The 25,061-nt window shown below is 38.5% G+C and overlaps 1 protein-coding gene across 4 annotated transcripts in view; it reads right to left on the minus strand.

The window, feature by feature from the left end:
- Positions 1-25,061, minus strand: part of NTNG1 (netrin G1) — a 397,910-nt gene that overhangs the window by 32,510 nt on the left and 340,339 nt on the right. For 3 of the 4 annotated variants that reach the window (XM_089337018.1, XM_051856220.3, XM_002715818.6), the window contains exons 6-7: positions 19,401-19,568; positions 14,932-15,066 (exon numbers count right to left, since the gene is read on the minus strand). The exons of the other annotated variant lie outside the window; for it this stretch is intronic. In XM_089337018.1, coding sequence (XP_089193144.1) covers positions 14,932-15,066; positions 19,401-19,568 — 303 coding nt within the window. The remainder of the gene's footprint in view (positions 1-14,931; positions 15,067-19,400; positions 19,569-25,061) is intronic. 4 annotated transcript variants of the gene reach the window in all.

The raw sequence follows: 25,061 nt of genomic DNA on the forward strand, positions 1-25,061 counted from the left end.
GGGGTCATTATAATTCAAGACCCATCTAGCAGGCAAGCATTTTAGCCTTATAAGGTAATTTCCAGGATTTAGGGTGAAACTGAAATTGATGAAGAATTGCTGCTAAGATTAAATTTAAATTTAAAGGATAAATTTAAAGAATTTAAAGGATATAGTGGCTTTATTTTCCTATTTGGAAACTGAAAAACTAAAAGGCACTGTTTTATCACAAAGAGCTTTGTTTTCTTGTTTGCTTCATTTCCTTTATCCTAACTTAAAAGCTAAAAGAACTTATATTAGACAAGATCTTAAGTAAAATTTTTAGTTTTATAGGTGACAATTATAAGTTGAAATAACTACTCACAAAAAGACACAAACAGATATGAAATCCCATACATTTTCAGCCTTTTTTTTTTTTTTTGTCAGTAAGGAACTGTGAATATCACAGCTTTCATTTTATGGTGTCATTTGTTTAAGACCTGATTGCTTTCTCAGATTTGTTAATCCAACCCCCACCATTTCCAGTGCAATTTGAGGGCAGGGACCATCACTTGTAATTTGTTATCTTATTGTATGCTTTTACGGTGGGACAGAAACTGAGTTAAACCCTTTAATTCATTCTATTAAACCTCAAAGATAATGAGGTATATCCAATTCTTATCATTTACATGGGCAAAATGAGGCTTCTTTTTTAACAGTAAGTATTTGAATGTAGAGCAACAACAGATCTGTACTGTTAGTTGATTCTGTCGGAATTCAGGCACAAAATATGCTGAAAATATGATGTTCTGTTTAATCATTAAAATTCTGTTATTGTTTATGACATTTTTCTTTCAGGAATAACAGGGGTTAATGTATTTTAATAATTGTATTTATTTCTAAAAATCCTACTGGACACAGACATTTCTGAAGAGAAAAGATAAAGTATCAATAGCAATAAAGGAGCCATATTTTTCCTTATACTGACTTGCTGTCTTTCTATCTTAGAAATACTTTATGAAGTCAAGGATGAAACAAGAAACTTAATTTTAAAAAATGGTAATAGAGAACTTGGTAAAATACATTTCAGAGTAATTCTAATCATTTGTGTCAAGATAAAGGAAATTAAGGTAGCTAAAGTTTTCAGTCCTCTATAGAAAAATCAATTATAAACCAGTTACGCTGCTGACACTAAACAATAAATCCCTGGATTTAGTTAATAAAAAAGAGCTTTCACTTTTTGAAGGTTTGTTTTTTAATGCAACAGAGGAAACTCCTAACATTGATTTTTGAGAAAGAAGGGGCTATTGAAATCAGGTATCTTTGAATACAGACATATTGTTGATCTTAGTCTGTTTGGACCGGAAATCCCTTACCATCTTGGGAAAAAACATCTTTTTAAAGCTGCCCAGGTGCTGCAGTGCTACTAGCATTGGTTATGCATCCTCATCCCTCAAGCTCTAACTGGGATTGGCAAATTGGAACGCAGCTTGAATCTTACTTGGGTACACTGAGTCAACCCTTGGCTGGGTTAAATCTTCCTAGGAACATGTAGTTACTGAGTACAGATTCCTCTTGCCTGACTGCATATTATAATTACCCAGAGAGTTGTAGGACATACAGATGCCTGGGGCCCACCCCAGGGAATCCCATTTAAGTATGCTGGAGTGGGGTTAGTGATAACTATTTCATTTCAATCTCAATTAACCTTTATATAGTCACTGAGATGTTCACTGTCTTGTCACTTTCTAGTTTGGGATGATTAGAATCTTGCTGTCATTCGTTCCCTTTTGTTCTCATAAAACCAATGACACAAAGGTTAAAACCACTGAGAAGGAAAGTTTTTCAACAAGTGCAGCTCTGCTCATCGCTTTCAAATGAGCAATTAATAATTCATCACAATTAACTGAGTTATGAGTTTCTCTTTCAATACGTTTCCAAACATGAATAGATTAAATGGTAATTGCCATCAAATTTTATGTTCTATTTCATGTGCTCAATAAAAGTTTATCTTTTGGAGCTCACTTTGTATTTCTCTTTGATATATTCATAACCAGATGCAATATACTATATTAAAATATTTATCATTAACCTATCAAATATTAACCACTTTTAAATTGTACGGATGAAAGAAAACAAATAGGCTACACGTTTAAGTTTTTATGATTTTCCTTAGTTTAATATGATTTGAATTTGTAGAATACATGCTGATGAAAACTGATGTAGTGACAGACTCTGAGAGTTTCTTCCCCTTAAGGAAATTTGTCTGAGGTTTATGCATGTATTTTACTGATCGGCCACCATTCTTCCATGGACATTAAGTGATACAAGCAAGGAAATCTTTGGCTTAAAACTCAGTTGATTCTGGGTTAAAATCCTCACCTAGGATTTGGTCCTCTGCTTCTCCAATTTCAATGTGCATACAAATCATCTGGAGGGCTTGTGAACCCGCACATCAGTAAGTCTGGGATGGTGGCTGCATTTCTAATAAATTCCCAATTTTGCTGAAGGATCACACTTTGAAGTTGCAAGGATCTAGCTGATTTTTTATAGGTTGCATGGCCTTTCTGAGCCTCAGTTCATTTATCTGTAAAATGGGAAAAATTGTTGATGGAGTTTTTTGTAGATTAACAAGATAGTGAAAATGGCACAGTGTTATTTGCATGGCAAGCAAATAACAAGTAGTGGCTATTATTATTTTTACGTATTAATAAGGAGAACTAATCTATGGCTTAAAGCAAGTGACTAAACTTGAAGAATATTTCTTAGAACCCAACAGGCATAAGAAACCTATCATTAGAAGAGCAAATTAGAAAAGTAGTACTAAGAAGACTAAGGTAGTGTTAGACCTGAGACTCCTCTTAACCGTCAGCTCTTTAATGGGGAGCATATTTTATTTATTTTTTTTCCAAAATCTGACACAACTTCAGGTACAAAGCTGGAATTTCAATATTTGTTAAACAAATGATTGCATGAATTAATGACTGAGTAAGTTAAAGAAGAATGATTGAATCAACAAGTGAATGACGTGAATGGCCCACAGCCAGCCCAGTTTACCAGGGGGGGAGAATTTGGTATATTTAGCAAGACTCAGTCAAGAAGATCTTTCTATCACCATGATTAAACTGAATTTAATAACCTAAGATGAAATGAAGGGTATAGTTTTCTTGGCTAGTTAAAGATGATCTGGCCTCATTTATTGAATTCAAAGGAATATAGTGAAACAGTAACTGCTAGACAGCTTTAGTAAAATTGCCATTTCAGAAATTTCAAGACTTGATATAATTATATGGAATTTATACATTATGTCTATGTATAGCTTAACATTGCTGTTGCAAAATCAGCAAATTTGATTTTTATTTGATTAGAGAGAATAAGGGTGCACTACCTCAGGGGAGACTTAACATCTTCTATGGGAGCACAAATCAAAGTTGGATCTGCATGTCACAGACACTGCAGTAATTATGACATTAGGTAAAGAATAAATTGCCAAATTACCTTGGTAACAATCACTCCTGCGGACTCACAAATATAGTCTTTTTGCATTCAAAAATCCATGTGTACAATGTGTTTGTCTATACTATTGATTTTCATAATAAAGAATGCAGATTAACACATGGACTAGGTGCATAGGATCAACAATACTGATTAAAAAGTGGTATAAATGTGATTCTTAAAAATAATTACCTCAATGTTTCATCATTTTGTAGTCTACCAGTTCTGGGGCACATGCTCATTTTCCCAAAGACTTGTAGTTGAGAAAAAGACTGACTACAATCCATAATGTTAATCCTACACTTTTGCAGAATAGGAGAAGGCATGTTGTTAAAAATATATCTTAGCAATTGGTTCTGTTTTAAAATGAACATCCAGTGATGTCTGAATGATCTTGAGTGCTAACCAAGAAGATGAGTCAGGGACTGAAGTTAAATGCAGAGCAGCTGAACTGTGTGTGGGTATGAATCTTTGTGTGTATTTTGTGCCTATTTGACATGAAGTCTGACTTTATTGGAATTTACATGAAAATAATCGATTGTGCTGCATTTATGCAGACCATTGGCAGCCATGGATGACTGAAAATGGACCATAATTTTTAAAAACAGAAAACTCGACAGATACAGGATGCAAAGCACGTATGCATTTAAATAGGGATGGATCATGACATTATTCCTGTGGGCAATACAGAATCTCCTGCATTTAACAGGATCAGTCAAACTCAGCAGAGAATTGGGGTAAAAGGGGTGGGGTTTGCAGCATTGACGTGTACTTTATTCAGAATAATTACCTCCACTATTAAAATTGATGGGCGAAAGGCTACATTCTCAACATGTTCTCTGTGTATTTTTTTCCTGTGTCCTTGGTGTTGGAGCCTGATCTTATTGAGATAATTCTTTCTTAGTAAGAGGATTTTTTTTTTTTTTTGCTTACATTCAAGGTGATGGGTTGTTCTTGCAGAATACAACAGAAAGATTTCTCACACCAATATGAGCAATCCTGATCATATTATGGCCAGCCTGACTTCTCTTTCATTAGTGGTTGATTGTACTAAATTGATGCTAAATTGGCTTGGTTGGCTCTTAAAGCCTTTAAAGAGTTGGCACAGACTATATCTGTGAACTTGTCCTAGAAATTATATGGTCAAGGCCTCCATGTTTCTGGGAATCCCAACATTTTTCTTAAGTCAATTAGGACCTTGCAAATACGAACCAGTTAGATCAACTCCATGTGACATCCATGTCAAGACAGAGGACATAGTTTAATGAAATGGATTTTCCCTCTTATGCTTTCTCCTGCTTCCTGTTTCATATTTTCTTAGTTTTATTTAACAATTCTTCTGTTCCTTCATTTCTAACTGCTGTGTGAGTTTGGAATAAATCAAACTGTGATGTGCAGGCCAAATCCAGCCTATCTCCTGTTTTCTACGACCTAGGAATGGTATATTTACATTTTTTGAATAAAGGTAACAACATCAAAGGAAGAATAACATTTTTGACATGTGAAAATTGTAGGAAATTCAAATTTCAGTATCTACAGTTTGAACATAGCCACATTTGTCCATTGAGTGTTGTCTGTGGCTGATTTTGTGCTAAAGGGACAGAGATCATTACAACCCACAGACTCAATGTAGTTCCTATTTGGTCCTTTAAAGGAAAAGTTTGCCAACTCTGGAATGAATTATCAAAGCTTCATTTACACTTACACATTATATTTATGTGTGCAACTCAGGATGATTTTGAGGTAGTCTCTCTCTCTAACACACACACACACACACACACACACACACCTTTCTCGGTGATGGCTCAAGGTGAAATGCCATTTATACACTGTCTGGAGTAAGGAAAGGGCTTCATAGATTGCATTACCTCCTGGCCTCCTGATCTGGTTACTATAAGATAGGACCAGGCTGCTGCACTGATTCTAGATTACTAGTAGACAAAATCGTGTCTGTATTTCTCCTGGAGCACAAGCCTTTCCCACACCTTTCACTGTTAAGTTTGGGTGGTTTGTTGGTATGACATGTCACCCTCAGTATTCTCTCCAAATAAAGGAGAGCATTAGCCTGAATTGCTAAGTATATGTGGGAAGTTTCCCATGCCTATCAGGGCTGAGGCCCCTCCCAGAGCTGAGAGCCCAGGAGCCCAGGAAACTCAACAGAAGGCCAGCGTCAGAATGAAGGGTAGGCCCACTATCTGGTTGTCCTTTGTTGAGCTTGTGTGATTCAGGAGCTGTGGATTCTGTATGTTTTCAGTATATGACCCTGCTGTGGAGGACACTCTGAAACAAGTCCAACTCCGTTGGTATTTGCCCCCTGTGGTTACTTTGAATGGAGCCACTAATGTGTGAAGAATTACAGCACTTTCCATGGCACAGACCCTGACCCCTCTTGCTACTGGGTGGTATCCTGATGCGTTAGAGTTGGGGGGTGGGGTGGGCTTTTTCTAACAATCCCAAATCAAAGTTATGTGAAGAATTAAGGTGAAAACAAGAACTACAACTGGAAAGTGATGGCGATTAGCACAGCTGAGTGGTATGGCCTCTTCCCGCTGACTCAAGAGAAATTTCCCATCAGCGGGCAAGCCTGGGTTTGCTCTTCCAGCTGACAAGATGAGCCCCTTTCCCCCAGGAGGACTACCCAGCATATTTGTAATTCCTACCAATTGCCATTGTCTATCCTCTCTCTTGCTAATATTTTCCTATTAAAATTACCTCCAGGAGGCTCTCACTGGCTCTGTTTAAAGAGCACTTTCAGCTACCCTTAGGAATTGCACACAGTAACATCAAGTGCCCTTCTTGGAGTATTTATTTTTCATCACTCTTATGTATGTGGTGCTCAGTAAGGGAAATGATTGATGTTCAAGTTGCTTAGCAAGGAAATTAAAAGCTTGGATTCAGTGTTGCTGTGGACTTTAAAGATGTGAACAACTTCTAGTGAAAGACACAGAGGAGCCAAAAGCGTGCAATCATGTGTTTGGCCCTGCAAAAAGCCTGAGACCTCACAGACACAGCCTGTTGTAAGTGCCGTGCTGCTGCCTGTCAACACATTCTACACGCGAGGTCAGCGGGAGGAGTGAGAACCAGACATCTTAATGTAAAACAGCAAACAGGAAGAGACAGCAAGTAGAGGTGATTGAAAAATTACAAGGTAGGCTCAAGGTATTGTCCAGGGAGGTGTAATCTTCAGCTCACAAAAGCAACTGGAAGAATCATCTTAATATCATCATGATCACAAGCTGTCAGGCCTGTGGAAGTTAATCTCAAATTGTGTACAAAAAGAAAAAAGTAATGTATATGAGTGGAATTGACATCTCGAGATTTGATTGTTGTTAATAGCTCTTGTCTATGCTCCTGTGGAACAGTGGTCTTCCTGCTTTCTACCTGTTGAATTATTTAGTGGAGGATTAAAGCCTGTGATGCTAAAGTAAATTGAAAATGTTATCACAAAAATTAAAAGGGGAAAAAAGAAAGAAAGGAAGAAGGGAGAGAGGGTTGTAAGTATCATTATGAGCTTAAAATTGTATATATGAAATATATAAAATCTTTATACACATTTAAAAAAAGAAAAGAGAGAAAACTTCCTTAATAGTAGCAGCACAAGAGCTATGATGGGAACAAATTAAATCTAAACCAAAGGGGCTACATGAATCTTTAGTTTCTGCCTTTTGGAAAACAGGGGGGAGGACTGAGAACAGGGCAAGTGAGGAGGAGGAGAGCTGAAGTGTGTGAGTAGAAATTACAGTGTCAAGGGCAGCACCACGACAACCGTGGCTCCTAACAGAAGCTGCAGAAGCTGAGCTGAAGGCTGTCATGAAATCTCCCCTCTGCCCCATGGGCTTGGTCTGAAGTCAGAGCTGCAAAACTGAAGAGGCCCAGGAGGCCTCTTCCCGTGTCTTTCCATTTAAGCCATAACTCTCCAGACACATCACTAACGGATGCCTGCTCAGCTTCTATTTGAGCCATTGTAGAATCTGAGGAACTCGTCGTTACTCAACACCCTCCAGCCCCCCTTACTGCTCACTGATTTCTTAAAGAGCTGGGGAGGATAACTGTTGGAAAAAGCTAAGTTGAAACCCACCTCCCTCTTTTTACCCATGGCCCCTGCTCTATCTTTCTGAACCGACTGGTCTGCATTCTCATCATAGCCTTGTTTCCATGAAAATGCTTCTTCAAAGAGGGAACTCTCCTGCATCACTGTCTGCTCTGCTAAGTTATTGTTTCTGAGGTCTGGATTTTGATGCAGGCTGTGGCAGTGGAACTGTAACCTCCTTTGACCTTTGTGCTAGCTTCCATGCCACTTCGGACATACCGTTGTCTGGAATCGAACCTGAAGGTAACTTAACTCTAGGGGCCAGCGCTGTGGCGTAGCGGGCAAAGCTGCCACCTGCAGTGCCATCATCCCTTATGGGCACCAGTTTGAGTCTCGGCTGCTCCACTTCTGATCCAGCTCTCTGCTATGGCCTGGGAAAGCAGTAGAAGATGGCCCAAGTCCTTGGGCCCCTGACCTCCGTGGGAGAGCCAGAAGAACCTCCTGGCTCCTTGCTTCAGATCAGAGCAGTTCTGGCTGTTGCGGCCATCTGGGGAGTGAACCAGCAGATGGAAGACCTTCTCTCTCTGCCTCTGCCTCTCTGTAACTCTGTGTTTCAAATAAATCCTCTATATCTCTGTAGCTTGAACTAAAGTTAATAAAGGTTTGCCACCTGCATGTCTGCAGTTTTGCAAGCCTAATTTTACCAGCACAGTGTCTTCCACATAGTAGGGCTAAATTCATGCCCATCAATATCTCCTAAATGAAACTCTTTTTTTAGTTATATTGATTACTTTAGAAAACACCCATTTGCTCAAGGTTATCTCTTGGAAACAACGCATGCTTTTACTTTTTAAAAAATTCAGTGAATGTGTGTGTGCACATGTACTCATGCATATTTTTAACGAGAGTCCAAGATTCTACTTTTTTCTCCCATGAATATTTTCAATTCTCCCCAATATCCAGGACAGTACTCCCTTTTTAAAAAAATAGCATTTATTCTCTATGTAACACTGTCATCTCCCCACTACCATTAAGTGGTACTAATCATTCTCCTGAGTACTTCTCCCACTCCTTTTTTTTTTAATAAAAATTACATTATATAGCAATTGTTATTTTTAAAAAATTATGTTCATATTTGAGAGGGTGGGAGAAAGATTTGGAAAGAGAGAGAAACTGCCAACAACTGACTCATTCCCTAAATGACTGCCATGTCTGTGACTGGGCCAGGGCTGGACCCAGGATCTAGGAACACAATCAAGATCTCCCTTATGGATGGAAGGAACCCAATGACTTGAACCATCACCTTCTGTCTCTTAGGGGCTGCTTTGGCAGGAAGCGGGGTATTGAATCCAGACACTCTGCTATTTTAACCACTGGGTCAAATACCTCCCCCATATTTCTTCCACTTCTTTGGTGAAGAAATTCCTATCAATGAAAGTCAACATTGTCAGCAGTTATCTTGATTTTCAAATTACCTTATTTTGGAATATAATATGGCATTTGAATTTTTCCAATTTTCCTCTAAGTGGTCAAGTGGTTTATAAGAAACTTCTGTAATACCTTTTCTATGTGGTCTTTGGTTTTTACTGAAAAATATTTCACTCTTCGATCTTCTAATCCACAATACAAGTCTATATCTTCTTGACCTACTTAACTTTTTAAATCTATCCTTTTAAGTACATTTTACTCTTATATGTCTTCATTCCAAGCATCCTTTGCATTTCTTTTCCATGGTATTCACATATTTGTCTTTGGCATTAAATACTTACATTCTGATTATTGTGGTTGACAGTATAAAATGGGTCCTTTTGGCTGGTGTTGTGAAGAGTGGGTTAAGCTGCTTTTTGGGATTTCTGCTTCCCATATCAGAGTACCTTATTGAGTCCTGGCTACCCTGCTTACCATCTAGCTTCCTGCTAATGAACCTGGGAAGACAGCAGATGATGGTCTGAGTCCTTGTCACCCACAATGAAGACCAGGTGGAGTTCCTAGCATCTAACTTTGGCCTGGCCCACTCTTGGTTGTTGCAATCATTTGTGGAGTGAAGCAGCTAAGGGAAGAACGCTTTCTCTTTCTTTGTCTTTTCATATGTCACTCTGCCTTTCAAATACACAAATAAATTTTTAAAAATAAATAAATGCATAAGTAAAATGGGTCCTTGAAGATGTTTACATGCTAATCCCCAAAGCCTATCACTTCATATGGCAAAAGAGACTTCACAGATATGCTTGAATTAAATACCCTGAGTTGTAGAGATTATTCTGGATTATCTGTGAGGATGGTTATTTGCACAGGTCTTTAGAAGTCCTTGGCTTTGAAGATGGAGGAGGGGGGCATAGGATCTCTAGAAGTTAGGAAAGGCAAGAAAGCAGATTCTCCCCTGGAGCCTGCAGAAGGTTCTCCGAGTGAGACTGCTGCTACTGAACTGTAAGGCAGTGGCTTCTGTTGTTTCAGGCTTCTGCGTCTTGTCACTATTACAGCAGCCATAGACAACTACCCAAGTTATTGGGCCAACTCTGTAAAGGGATGGATGTAAGTTATAAGTTTGTTTACACAACTCTCTCTTATTCTTCTTCTTTTATTTTTGACAGGCAGAGTGGACAGTGAGAGAGAGACAGAGAGAAAGGTCTTCCTTTGCCGTTGGTTCACCCTCCAATGGCCCCCGCGGCTGGCGCACCGCGCTGATCCGATGGCAGGAGCCAGGTACTTCTCCTGGTCTCCCATGGGGTGCAGGGCCCAAGGACTTGGGCCATCCTCCACTGCACTTCCAGGCCACAGCAGAGAGCTGGCCTGGAAGAGGGGCAACCGGGACTAGAACCCAGTGTGCCGGCGCCGCAGGCGGAGGATTAGCCTAGTGAGCTACGGCGCCGGCCTCTTATTCCTCTTTTGAGTCTGTGTTTTCTTTTTCCAATTCTATAGTTTGCTACAGTATGTGGTTTGACAGTTTTATCAGAGTATTTTCCATATATTCCACTCAAATTTAATGAAAAATCTTACTGATTGGGCCACTGAGCCCTAAATACATGCTTTCCTGTTCTTGGTGATTTATGCACTGCTCCTTTGCAAGGACCCGTATTCTAATACTGTAGGCCATGGTCCAGCCACTGACTGTGTCTCCCCTTTGTCCATGTGCTTATTTCCTACAGCTCTGTTATCATCCAACATTATGCCATTCAACTTACATCAACGTATCTTTTGATCTTAGTTCAAAGACCAAGACTGTGAGTCCTTCTGAAAGTACTAATAATAGTCGCACAAATTAGGTAAAAATGAGTAACAATTAGTGCCTTTAATAAACAATGCAGGATGTTCTTCCAGGCAGACAACATATATTCACCAGCTTCATTCATTCTACTGGTGGCTATTTCCATGTTAAAAAACTGAAAACTCACAAACTTCCTTCTGCCCAATCTTTGTTTAGTGTTGGTAGCAAGGGTTAACCCTTCATGTTTTATGTGAAGCATAGAAGGTTGCTTCCTTTTTGGAAAATTCAAGTTTATTTTCTGGGGCCTAGCTATTGCCTCTTCTCTTATTCAAACAGGGGGCATTTAAAAAAGAAATTTCTCTCTCTTCTCAATATCTTATTCTTCTAATGGGTAACCTCAACACTATTTTTCATTCTGTTGTGCCTCCTTGAAATCTTTTTATTTCTGTTTTCTTCCTAGGTTATTTGTTCCACACTGTCTAAACACCATTTATTCAGGTGGTTTTCAAGTGTTTCACCTTTTGTATCAGAGAACAGCTTAGATTTATGGAGCACATAATTGGTGGCCTCTTCAGGCAGAAAGTCACTGATGAACCTAGAGTTCTTTAGTTTCCACAGCTGAAGCCACACAATAGCTTTTGGGGTCAGCTTTGCTTCAATTTCTTGAATCATACCTCTCTCTAACAAAGGTGCTTTGTGAAGCCCCAGGTCAAAAGCTTGATTCTTGAGTATTGACCAATCTTGCTGCAAGTTCCGCACTAACATAAGTTTTTGGATGTGGATTCTTACTTGTTCTTTGTTAATCAGCATGTGCTTATAACTAAGTAATAATGATTGAGGACTTAATATGCACTATAGCCCACATTCATTTTTGTCCTTGGCTCTTGCAGCTACCTTATGTGTTGGGTCCTATTATTATCCATAATTTTAGATGAAGACCAGGCTTATTGAGTTCAAGTAATTTCCTTCAACTCTTGCAGGTGGTGAGTTGGAGACGGTGTCAAAACCTATCTTGGTATGACTACCAATCCTACTTACAGGATGCAACTGACAGCATGTGATTGGATCTCTTCTTTATTTTCTTTTCTGGAAATGTGAGTCCTTTTGCATTCCTGTTCCACACGGTCCCTTGTGTTAGTCCTTAATATTGGAGCCCTGGATCCCTTGGAATCTTTCTGCTATTTATATCAGTCCTCCTGGCAGCTCTGTCTAAATAAATGTCTACTTATTCTAGCATATGGCTGCCACTTGTCACTGTTGGCAGTGACACCACTACGCTACCACTGCATTCCTCCTAAGCAGTGGTTCTTGTTTCCAGGTTAATATCTCTGTCAATGATACTGTGATGAATACAAGGAGTCCAATTCAAGGCCAACAGAAGTGTATGTTGTAAGGGCAGGGATGAGAAAGGGAGAGATTGATCTGGGAGACATTTTGGAGTACAATTATAATGTGTGAAGACACAACATTGATATGCAAAATGTTTTTCAAGCTACCAGCACAAACTAATCAGAATGGACACCTACTATAATACTAGAGCAGGTTTGACGGCATCCTGCTATGACAGGTGTTACCCTGTTACTGGCTGGATGCTGGTGGAGTTTTAAGAGCTTTCAGAGAAAAGCATCTTGAGATCTTGGTGAAGTCATCCTTTACTGACTTCAGAATTTTTATATTTTGACATAGATATTAGCCCTAGGATGGGCCTAAGGGAGAGAAAGGAAATTTCAGAGTGAGAAAAACTCTTGCGAGCTGAAAGATGTGTTTGGAATATGTTAAACACATGCATACACATTGCTTCTACTCTAGTCTTATGAAAGTTATTCGATATTTCTGGAACAGTGTTATCTCATGCAGCTTTGCCCAAGAAGTTCTTTCTCACAAAATATGGGAACATTTGACTTAAATACTATTTCTCAGGAAGCCTTACTCCCCATCTTGGTTTCATTAATAACTAACATGTAGATATCTCCTTTTTAGTTCTAATTTCCTTTGATCATAATTGTTGGGTTACATGCTAGCCTCCCAAATGGTGAACTCCATATCTGTATGTCTAAAACAGCTACCTCTTTTTATCTTGGCAGCCTCTACCATTAGCCCAATGCTTAAGTCATAGTAGGAAATCAATACATAGTCAAAACAATGAATCTCTTTGTTGCCATCATCTCAGCAACAGCCATACAAAGTGCTCACACTGAGGCACAGATTCTGTGACCCGTGTATCATTCAGCCTTTATAAGCAAGGGTCAAGCTTGAAGCCAGTCTTCTGATTCCAGAAGAGACTATTTGGTGACATGACATCTTTTCAAATACTCCAAATAATTAATATAAAATGACTGGGTTAGGCTCTTTGGGGGATACTTTTCACCCAGGCAAGTTTAATTTCTTTTCGTCTCCAAAGTCTTACCCTGGTTATACCCAGGAACCTATTCAGCAGATCTTGCTGCATAGCGTTTACATGGATGCTCTCTTTAAGAACTGTGTCTTAATCACAAATTCTCCTTTGTCTGAATGCCTGGGATTTTGACCCTTCCTCTGCCTATCTCTCCTTCCCTTCTGACTGTTGGCTTATTCTGAGCCATCAGATTCAGCTGTGTTGGGACTGATGCTTGTCCTCTGAGTCCCGGCTCTTCATGTGGCTCCTGGGATCTAACAACAAAACTAAACATCTAAGGACTATGATTGCTGGGACACTATGGCACACAAGACTTTTAAACCATCGCTTTATCCAGAACTTAGGCACGTGTGCTGCCTAGTTCCTATCTTACTACCTTTCAGTGCCCTTCTTTAGCACACAGCTCCTAGATGCTGTCTAGTCTTGAATTGCTCAATTCCACACTTCTGAACTCATTGCCATAGTTCATTGCTGCCCATGGCAATTTGGCTTAAATTATGAAGAAAACTTGCTGCCAGATAATTATAAATTCTACAAGTGGTATATAGAACATTCTTTCATTTTCTATAGAATATGATATACAATTTTCTAAAGAAATTGATGATAGTCATTATTTAGAATTTATTATTCAGAATATTAAAGTTATTATATTATAGAAATATATAATTTCATATAGATATTTACTCTAAACAGTTCCTGCATGCTGACATTTTTTTCAAGTGAAAAGTAAGCAAAAAGAAATCTGGAGCCATGCTGTTCAGTATAGTAGACCCATATGCCTATGAGGCTTGCAACACGGGTGATCCTAATTGACATGCTCTGTAAGTATGTAATAAATATCCAATTCCACAGACAGTACAGAAAAAATGGAAAATGTGTCCCTAATAATTTTGATATTATTTATATGCTGAGATGATAATATTTTCTATATTTGGGGTCAAATAAGTTGTGAAAATTAATTTCTCCTATTTCCCTTTTACTTTTTTAATGTGGATAACAAAAATTTCCAAGCTGCACAAACAGCATGTGTTATTTCTACAGAACTGTGCTGTGTAGGGGATAAACCTTGTGGTTCTTTAATATTCTTAAGTTAACTATGTATAGGTGGAACAGGAAATTCACATGGAATTCAAAAAGAGAAAAGTCTGTGAATGACAGAAGGAAACCTTTGCTTGGATTTTTACATTTCTGCTCTGTGTATACACTGACAAGCCACCTGCCTCAACAAACTTTGAAGAAGACATCATAATCTCCAGAGAAATGAGGCTGAACCAAATGGCATCTATCTGAGGCTTGCCACATGGTACCTAACCTCAGAGACTGAAAATCAATATTGACTTTTGTCATTTATTTTACCTTGGCATTTGAATATTCCTTAGATTTATTACCTTTAGGTTTTTGGTTAAGATGCAGTGATGGGTCTGACAGCAAGGTGGTAATAAGTTATGTAGATATCATTTAATTTATGAACTCTGGAGCTCCAGGGTAGCTTTCAGCTGAGGAAATATATTAACCACGTACACATCACCCTTCATTTTGTGGGGAGGATTTTCAAGCCGGGTCCCTATTGTGGCACTTAATTTATGGTCTGGCCAGGTACATGGATCTCCATACAATATTTCAATACAAGTTGCTCCAGCTATCAGAAGGGATGAAGATGAGCTTCCAAGAAGCCAGGTGGACAGCTGATGGATTGCTCTCTTGCACATGGGGCTGAAGCATTAAGTAGCTTTTAAAGCTTGTCAGTGGTTTGGGTCTTTTTCTGCTCTGAGAAGCTGCACGCACTGGCTAGACAAGCAGAATCAGCCATGCTGCAGCAGGCAGAGGGCAGCTCCCAGATTTACTTACGTTGACAGCCGTAGTGCCAGGAATTTCCCGGCAGACACTCATCACACTTAGGCCCTGTCGTTCCAGTCTTACACTCACAAAATCCTGAGCCATTACAACGATCATGGATTGAGCCCAAAGGGTTACAATAACACTCTGTAGAAACAAGACAACACACAGGCTGGAGACAAGTCTGCATGGCTTATAGGTTATCAACATAGGAGCATCACTTATTTAAATGAGTCACTTACTTGAAGAAAGGTGTCCATTAATGAAATGCTTTGGCAAATATGGCTATTTCTGGACCATTAATTTATTTGCCCTGCCTTCCATTATACCATTTTTATGATATGGGAGGAAATCAACTGAAAACTTCCAAGGAAATAAGACATCGTGCTTTTCACTGGTAACAGACCATAGAGATTCCATTTGTTAGCACATTTTCAGATGGTTTAATGAACACTGTGAAAAGTTCGAGTATCAAGGATAAATCAACATTCTATCACCGTACTACCTGTTTTAAATTATTCAAATGGGCTTATTTGTTACACTTGATATTTGAGAGTTGCTGAGTATTTTAAAAGTGCAATATGAATGCACTTTGCTTATTTAAAGATAATTTTACTTTATCTTTGAGAGAGCACCTTAACTTCTTTATGTATATACTGTTTTGTGATGAGCCTTTAGATATTGCATTGCCTAGGAATGTTAGTACAGTATTTATGAAACCTAAATTAAGAGTAATGAAATAAAAATAAATTTTGGAACCCAAAATAAATTTCAGTATAGGTATAGTTGAGATGTTAATCTCTCATTATAGTGTCTGCTGGTAGGACAATATATGTTTGGCTAGTACAAAAATAAGTAGAATATTTTCTTTTTCCTCACACACTCTTTTAGGGATATTTTTATTTTTGAAGTTTATTTTTCTTTGACAGCCTCCACCTTATGTACAAATGACTATGTTGTCTACTCTCCAGTCTACATACAAAGGATTCTTTAAAAAATATCATTTATGGAACCATGGCCAATGGTAGATGTGGGGTAATGAGAATGCCTTTAGAGGGTCATATTTGATTCTGTGAAACTAGGAAGATTATGCAGGACTGTCAGATTACCAAGCAACATGAAATACTTTGGGATGCTTGATTGAATTATAGTTATTAAAAGTGCTTGTGTATGCTTTGATATACATAAGATAACTCTGATGACCTGATCTTGGGTTTCAAGGAGAATTAAAAATAATACATCAAAACTTTGAAATATGTTTAGCAGCGACTGCTGAACTCTGCGTTTCATTCTGATGCAAAGCTTGTTAGCAGGGATTATTAACAGTGATTACCCAAGGTCACAGACCATGTATCCTCCAGCTTCCTGCTTAATGTTCAAGTTTATATGAAACAGAAGCATGCAAGGATGTCATCTTCATGTAATTGTTGGGTCATCACAGAGTAATTACATGCATCTTTGGAGAAGGGGCTGTGTTTGTAATTTGTATGAAAAATAGGTAAATTTGCCAGGCATCACAAAGCAGCCATCATTGGCAGAAAGGACTGGCCAGCTGCATTGTATATTTGCTGTAATAGAAAATGATGTGTTTTAAAACATCTATTTCAACACATACTACATTTTGTCAAAGATATGAGCTGTTTCTCCACAGCTAGGATGGTGAATTGGATTGCCAATTGTTAGAAAATTGGCAAACTGCCTTTTTTCTTTTAATTTAGAGAAGACTTAGATGAAGTTCGAAGTTTCCAAGTTTACTGCCTAATCCGTGAAAGAGTCGTGTAACAGCCACTCATTTTCATTAGTGCTTTCTATACAAAATAGTATTAAAATTAACTCTCAATTACTTGTGGTGAAACCTCTTAAATTTAATTCTCAGCTCTGCCTTAAGCCCTTTGGGGAGCTTACATATGGAAAAGAGTGAACGGGCTCATGCTGTCTCATAGAGCAAAATGTGGCCATGGAACCTCCAGAGCAAACCCTAGTTCTAGCCGTGTGCACAGGCAATGCCAGCATCCCCGCCTTGGTCTCTCCAGTGCGGGAAATGAAATTTATCACTCTTTGGGGAAATTGTTGTTGTTTCACGGTAAGAATATAAAAAAGATAGAAGCCCATATCTGTTTATCTGTTAGCCAAAATATACAGATTATTTTAAAAAACTAATTTTTCACTTTTGGTAAAGGTCAACAATTGAAGGGATTTTAAGGTGTGTGTATGTGGGGGGCGTGGATAATGTGATTATTCTAACGATAACTAAGAATGCTCATCTTTGTCTTGAAGAATTTTATTTGGTTGAGGAGTATAAAATGCTAAATAGAAATATGTTTGTTCAATAAAATAAAATTCCCCAAGGGTTTATAATTTTAATTAACATTTTTTAGAAATGGAGAAAACAATTGTTTTTGCTTTTTCAGTAAAATAAACATAAAACAGCTATTAAATCTTCCATATTTCATCTGCAGTTTATGTGATTTATAAGACAAAAGTAGGATGGGCTATCTTCCAGTCCATGTACAATTGAATACAGGTTTATAAAAAAACTACAACTCTCAGACTGGATGAGGAGAAGCAGACTTTGTAGTTCATTGATTACTTTAGGACTGAGAAAAGGTCAAACTTCATAATAATAGAATACTCCGAATAAAATATATTGGGATACTGTTAAGTTATAGGCCATGAGACATTTTATATATAAAACCTTTTCTTTGCAGGCCTTCTTCTTTGATTTATTTAAAATACCAGCAAATATTATGAAACATTTTTATGTAATGTATTTTGTAAAAGTGATTCAGTTTTCTTCCTGTGTTCCTAAGTATTCTACTTTTTCTGTTGTTTCCATATTGATAGTATGACATTTATTTATTTTTACAAATGGCATTCAGTTGAAACATACTCTGCGTTCAGAATTCAGACAGCTCCATGTCTTTTGGGTTTTATTAATATCCACAAATCTTTGCCGCCCAAGTGTTATGAAGGCAATTGGACTTCTGTTCATAAGCTCATCGTGGAATTGCTGCTGTCATCCCAAATGTGTACCATAAGTACCAGTCTGAAAAGCATAGCTCTGCTAATTGTGCCAGAGAGGTGGGGATAAATTGTTCAAGCTTGGAAGTTGGGGATCCCTTTGCTAAAGCTTTATGATTTGGATCAATTTGTTTTATTTTTCTCAGTAGAAAGTAAGGGAAATATTTGATATGATACTTACCCCACTGTTTGTTCATGACAGTCAAATTTTAAAAATTGTAAATCAGTTTATAGTTTATCAAGCGTTTCCTGTGCATGCCACATGTTCCTGTTATGTCCAGGTGGCTCAAATGACTTACCTAAGGCACCCAGATACTAATTAGCAATCTGGGACTTGGAACCAAGGTTTCCAGCTTCTAATTTACAAATAATAAATAAGAAAGCACTTTGAAAAATAAAAAATACTATGGACATAAATGATATTATGTATACGTGGCCCAATTTAATCCAAAACAATTGTATAGTTATTTTATGTGACACTTTGTGAAAACTTAAAAGATCTTGACAATCCAATCAGAGAGCAATGACACCAGAAATGCAGGTTGAATAGATTCCTTTTTTGATGAAAAGATCATCTGTCACTTTTCAGCTGTGTACTCTATTTAATTTGGTTGTCTGTATAGCTAACTGCTAAGACATCCTTTAGCATTTCAAATATATGCAATGCTTAGGAGTAAATTACTAATGAAATTCCATTTATTGTTTCTTATTTTTCCACTGGCCTCCCTTTTCTCAGTGAAAAAGGAACCTGGTCCTCTTCAGGTCACAGGTGCAGTAGTCATTGGCAAGGGGGCAGAGGCACTGCTCAAGGGACCCTGTGGATCCAGTTTTCCAGGGTTCATGCACCACCCAGGAAGCTATGAGAATTAATTGCCTAGGATGATTTTAAGAAATTGCTCCTGTTTTGGGGGGACTACAGGAAAATCCAATAAATGGAATTTCATTTACTATGGATGAAAAAGGCAGACTTCTACATTACCAGTTGCTAGTAGTTTTCAATTCCAAATGGCAACATTTTAAATCCATCAACACTTGTTGATCACCAATTATGTGTTAGAGCTTTCACTCTCATTTTTCATAACTATAATTAAATTCTGTATGAGTTTCCATTTTGAATGTTGAATCTATAATTTATGGCTATATGATCAGGTCAAAATTACCAGGTTTTAAAATTTCATGCAAAATAAAAAGAAAGAGAAGAAAGAAAAATCTTCATCTCCTAAACATGATTTCTCAGATCATCATTTTTAAAGTGAAAACAACATAAGGATTCAAAATATGCACTCCAGCTATGATTTCAACCAGTACAGTGAATTCCAAGTCTAATATAAGAATTTATGCTCCATGAAGGAAGTGCATTCTGGCTCAGCTCTGGTGTCAACCACCAACCTCTCCACCCTAAATAGCTCCCCATAGCTGGAAAGGCACAGAACTATAGCTGAAATTATAATGGAACTGACCTATGCACACATTCTCATCGTCCAGCTGTGCAGAAGCATTTCTGAAGTAGCCCAGCCTGCATAACTCACAGTGCTGCCCTCTAGTGTTGTGTTTACAGCTCACGCAAATGACTGTATTTAGCAGATCGATATAACTGCATCGATTGGAGTGGCCGAAGCATTCACAGTCTTGCAAGGAAGAACAGAAATGTATACAGAGTGTATACAGTAGCAGAGTAACAGCACACTACATGCTTGGATAAAATGAGGGATGGAGAAAAGATGGTGGAATGACATTACATACATGTGATTCAGCATGACACATGGTGACAACAGGTGGTTGTGACTGGCGTGGAAATAGCATCTGTTTCAAGCAGGCTAGAAAGGTTGGACATTCGGAACATGACTGAAGATTGTTAATTCTTGGCAGACAAGATGAACAGAAGCATTTGCAGGTGTACACCTTTTAAATTTTGGGAAGGCTCAGTTTCCATTGATACAAAATTCTAATTTTTGTACATGGAGAGTTTTACTATCTTTGCATTGTTTCCCCCATTTTCTCTTCAAATCTGCAGTATTGAAAAGAGGGAGGGGAGAATGTGAGCATTGAAATCAGATTCTGCCATCCCCTGGCTCCTTTGTCTCATCGTCATTTATATTAAGACAGTAACTCAGTTATGTTTTCATAGAAATCATGGACATTTAATTATTTTTCCCACCTAACACTAAAATGAAAAGATGGCATTCTTGGGCCTTTCTTCAGAGTAAGTCTGCATCTTTATGTGGAAGAGAAAACACAACAAACAAGAAATTTTTTGGTATTAAACAAGTACTTCTAAGATTTCCTTTTTTTCCAGTTTCAAGCAAAGTTTGCTTAGGAAAAACATAAAAGAGCTAGGCAGTTACTGTATTGCCAAATTTTGTTTTCTTCATCACTCTTGACTGTTAGCCCTACCCTCTGAGGCTTAGGCCTAATGGTGATAGGAACCAGATAGGAGATGGAGAGAAGAGGATGGGAACCTTGTGGAGAGCTGAGGAATGACTGTGTTTCTTCTTTCTTGTTTCTGGAACACAGCCAGAAGTTGTTCATCTAATTCCAACATTTCAAATAAAATGGCAAGGACAAATCCTCTGTTGGTATAACTCAATTTTCATATTAAAATGTGAGATGTAATGAGGAAGAAAGTGATTTGTTTTCTCAGAATACAGGGGTAAAGGAGTCATACATGATCCTGCAAACTGTGTTTGCCTAGAAACATCCCTCTCGTTAATGTCGAGCTTTTGCTTATTCCATTAGGGAGTCAAACACAGTCACCCACTCACTCACTCACTCATTCATTCAATAAATATTTTGTTGAGTTGGTTTCTTATGTGCTGGGAACTATGCTGTGTGCTGAGTTTCTCTTTCGGCTTGCATTCACTTTTGGGAATATTGCATTTTGATCACTAGAGCAGAAGTGAATGTTTTCAACAAGGAATAATACAGAGAAATGACAAGCTTTAAAATGATTTTAATTTGTATGTGACCACTCATCAAAACAGTGTGGATTTATTTATCAAAGAGCTACAACCAAGATCCTGATGGAATGAAATCAAATTTGGATAAAAAGCAGAGGAAGACACTAGAAATAGTAAAGAATAACAGATACTCAGGTCAGCACCTAGGAGATCTCAGTTGTTTAAGAAAGAGGAAAGAAGACGGGAAAGATCATGAAGTGAAGCCACTTCTTTTATCTGAAGTCAGCTGTAACAGGGTGTATACGTACTCAGGGAGGAGGTGGGGATGGGGATAGGGATAGGGAGGAGCCAGAGGGAGAAGAAAGGCAGTGGGAGACTCCAAAGTAGAAGATGGAGTAGGAAAACAGCCAAATAAATTAGTAGCTAAAGCATGCCAAGTTAATAATAATAACACCACCAAAAATAATATAGAGTCATAGGGGTAAATGTCTGGCCTAGCAGTTAAGACATAGGATTGGACACCTGCGTCTCACAATCAAGTACATGAGTTTGATTCTCAGCTCTGGCTCCAGTCTCCAGCTTCCTGCTAACGCAAACTCTAGGAGACAGCAGTGTTGGATCAATCAATTGGATCCCTGGTCAACAAGATAGAGACCTGAACTGAGTTTCTGGCTTCGGCCTTGGCTTGTCCCAACTTTAGCTCTTGTGAACATTTAAGGAATAAACCAGCAGATCGGAGCTCTACCTGTGTTCTCTTTCTGTCTCTCTGCTTATCAAATAATAATAATAAAAATAACAAAATTACAGAAATTCTCTTGGAAAACAATGTACATTTCACTCAAAACCATCAAACTTCTTGAGTTACAAATTGCTTATACTGGCATTTCTGTCTCTCTTGGGAACTAGGCTTCCAGAGCCTACCTCCATTGAGTTGAGTAAAATATTGTTCTGGCCTGGAGCCTCCAGGAGCCCTTGTTGCTCCAAAGGGATGAAGAGGCTCCTTTCTGGCCATCCTTCGCGGGTTCTTCAACCCCAGCTTGGTTCTCCATGCATCTAATTCAATGACTCTGCTTTTCTTTCAAATGTTTTTACGTACGAATATTCATTCTAGGAGCTCTCTGGCACTACACAGAAGCTGGATGTCAGGAAATTTGCCTAGTAGGTGAGACAAACGTGCCTGGGTAATTAAAAGAACAAAGTACTATGTGCTAAGAATGCAGAGCAGTGACACAAAGCAATCTAGGTGGAAAGAGAAAATCATTTAATGGGAAGGGAATTAGGGAAGCGTCCTGCAGGATCTGTACCCTGAATCTTCCTTGAGGGCAGCTATGGTTTATTTTAATTGAAAAAACTATTTTTTTAAAGGAAGGGTGAAAGGAGCATTTCAGGTGAAATGAACAGAGGGAAGAATGCACAAAAGCATGATGTTGGGGAAATGCGGGGAACAAGGCCGGAGAACGTTCATAGTTCATAACATGGGTCCTTTGTGGTATTTTAGGGACCCTGTAGGACCTGCCAATGGCTGGTATTATTTGCTCAGCTCCATTTCATAACCTTTATCTAAGAAAAAATGTACCTGTAAAATATCCAAGTTCAATACTTTAAGGCCCATTCCATAAACCTCCACAGATATGCCAATGTGACACTGTTGCCTACTACTGTTTGAGTTTAGTGAACACTATGCACTTCTGTGGTGCTATTTATTTATGGGTCTTGCTTGAAAACTAATTTATTCATTTGGATCAGAAAATTTAAATAATTACACAAGAAACAATTCCAAGCTAAACTTACAATACTATGAGCTCATTTGGAAGGTATATGGATAAAGATGTTTTATCATCATTAAAGGATTGGGGCTGGTGCTGTGATATGTGCAGTAAAGCCACCGCCTGCAGTGCCAGTATCCAATATGGGTGCTGGTTCGAGATCTGGCTGATCCACTTCCTATCCAGCTCTCTGCTATGGCATAGGAAAGCAGTAGACAATGGCCCAAGTCCTGACTTGGGCCTCTGCACCTGTGTGGGAGACCCAGAAGAAAGCTCCTGGCTCCTGGCTTCGGATTGGCTCAGTTCTGGCCATTGCAGCTAATTGGGGAGTGAACCAGCGGATGGAAGACCTCTCTCTGCCTCTCCTTCTCTTGGTGTGTAACTCTGACTTTCAAATAAATAAATAAATCTTAAAAAAAAAATAAAGGATTTTATAATCCAGAAAAAATGGACCAATGAAACTTGATACTTTAAGACTCCCAGGATTCTTCTGAGACTTTGATAAAAGTACCTTATCTGACCATGACACATTTGAGAAGGTTGAATGAGACAAAGGTCTTTGAAAGTTACTTCAAAAACACAAAAGCTTGATATAAATGTGAGGCATTTCAAATATAATTAGTAGATAGCTATACTATTTTTCAGTATTCTGTTGATTTACCACACTTTAGTATTTGTCTTTCAACACAGGCACAGAACCCATTAATGATTATTAATGATACAATTTTAGGTGCATATTAAGACACTGAAGGGATGATATTAGTAGTTTAATAATTCTTGATCTTAGCCAAAAGGCCAAGAAGCAATAGTTGAATAATTATTTATTTTCCACTTCTCTAACCTCTCTTCTCTTCTCATAAAGTGTAGAGTCCATGCTCCTGCCTCAGAACTTCTTTCTTTTATTTACACCCCACCCTCCTTATAGTCTCCTGGGAAATCTGATTCCAGTTAAATTTTACTCTCCACAGCAGCTACATGTAGCTGGAATCATTTGAAACAAGTCTCTTGTTCATGGTCATAAATCTCAATTTGGCATTCTGGGTTGCCAGACAACCTTCCACCAGCAGGTGTTCTGGGCCATTCCTCTGTCTTGATTCTCCTCCTTCCTTATCCCCCATTGCTTTCTCTCTCTCTCTTTCTCTCTCTCTCTCTCTCTCTCTCTCCCCTCTCTCTCTCTCCTCCCTCTATCTCTGTCACCCTCATTCCTCCCTCTCTCTCTCTCCCCTCACTCTTCTCTCTCTCCCTCCCTCTCTTCTCTCTCTCTCTCCCTCCCTCCCTCTCTCCTCTCCCTCCCTCTCTCCTCCCCACCCCCCATCTCCTTGAATGTCTGACAGCTTAGTCTTAGGTCCTCATTGCTCTTTAGATTCACCTTACCTGTTTATCACACAGCTCCAAGACTTTAAAAACCATCTACATGTGGATCATTCCATACTTATTTCTAGTCTGACCATCTCCCGAGTTACTTATTAAGACATTATTCATACTCATATACAGTATCCACTGCTTTTTAAACACCTTCACTTGGATGTTTAATAAAGATTTCAACTTTAACTTGTTCAAAACTGAGGTCTTGGGCTACTTTCTTAAACTTGCCTCTCATCCAGTAAATGATGACTTTATTTCTCTAATTTCAAAACTTAAAATGCTGGGAATTTTTCTTGAAATTTATTTTTCCAACTCCCTACCACAAATAATCAGATACTCTTGGCAATGCTTTTAAAATACATTTTGAATCTCAGTACCTCCTACCATCCTCACTAACTCATTCTGAGTCAATGGCACCATCCTCTCCCACCTGAAGGATTGACATTGTCCCCAAACTGCTCTCCTGGCTTCCACCCTTGGGATAAATCTCCTTTCCACAGTCACAGTGATCCCTCCAAAACTTCCATATGGTCCAGACACTCCTCTGCTCGCAATCCCAGTTCTTTCCTTTTTCATAAAATAAAAGAGGGGTTTACCCATTCCCCAGTGGTCAGACTAGTGGCTTTCCAGTGGGCTCAATGCAATCATTCTCTTCCCCACTTGCTGTACAGCACTTCCATGCTGCTCCTCAAACATGCCAGGCACAACCCAGGGCCTTTGAACTTGCTGTCACCTCTGTCAGGAGTGCTCCTTCCCCAGGCATCTCCACGACTTGCTTCCTCACTTCCTTTTTTAGGTCTCTATTCAAAGAAAACTCTCTAAATAATGGCCCCAAACCCAAGCACTCTAATTCCTCAGTTTCTTAAACCTGTTTAATATTTTTTCATACAATTTAAAACACCTGAAACATACATTAAAAAAATTCCTCCCCTGTGCCTAGAGTGTAAATACATGAGGACAGACCATCTGTTTTGTCCATAGCTGTAACCAGATAACTTAAAGCAGATACTAAAAACACTCAAAAAATGTTGTGAACGATTAAGTGAATGAATGGGGATCCTCTAAGCGCCTTTCTATGAGAGACAAAGGAAGA

This window comes from Oryctolagus cuniculus, chromosome 7 (assembly GCF_051225735.1).
Source record: "Oryctolagus cuniculus isolate XC-2025 breed Fujian yellow rabbit chromosome 7, ASM5122573v1, whole genome shotgun sequence".
Classification (NCBI taxonomy): Eukaryota; Metazoa; Chordata; class Mammalia; order Lagomorpha; family Leporidae; genus Oryctolagus; species Oryctolagus cuniculus.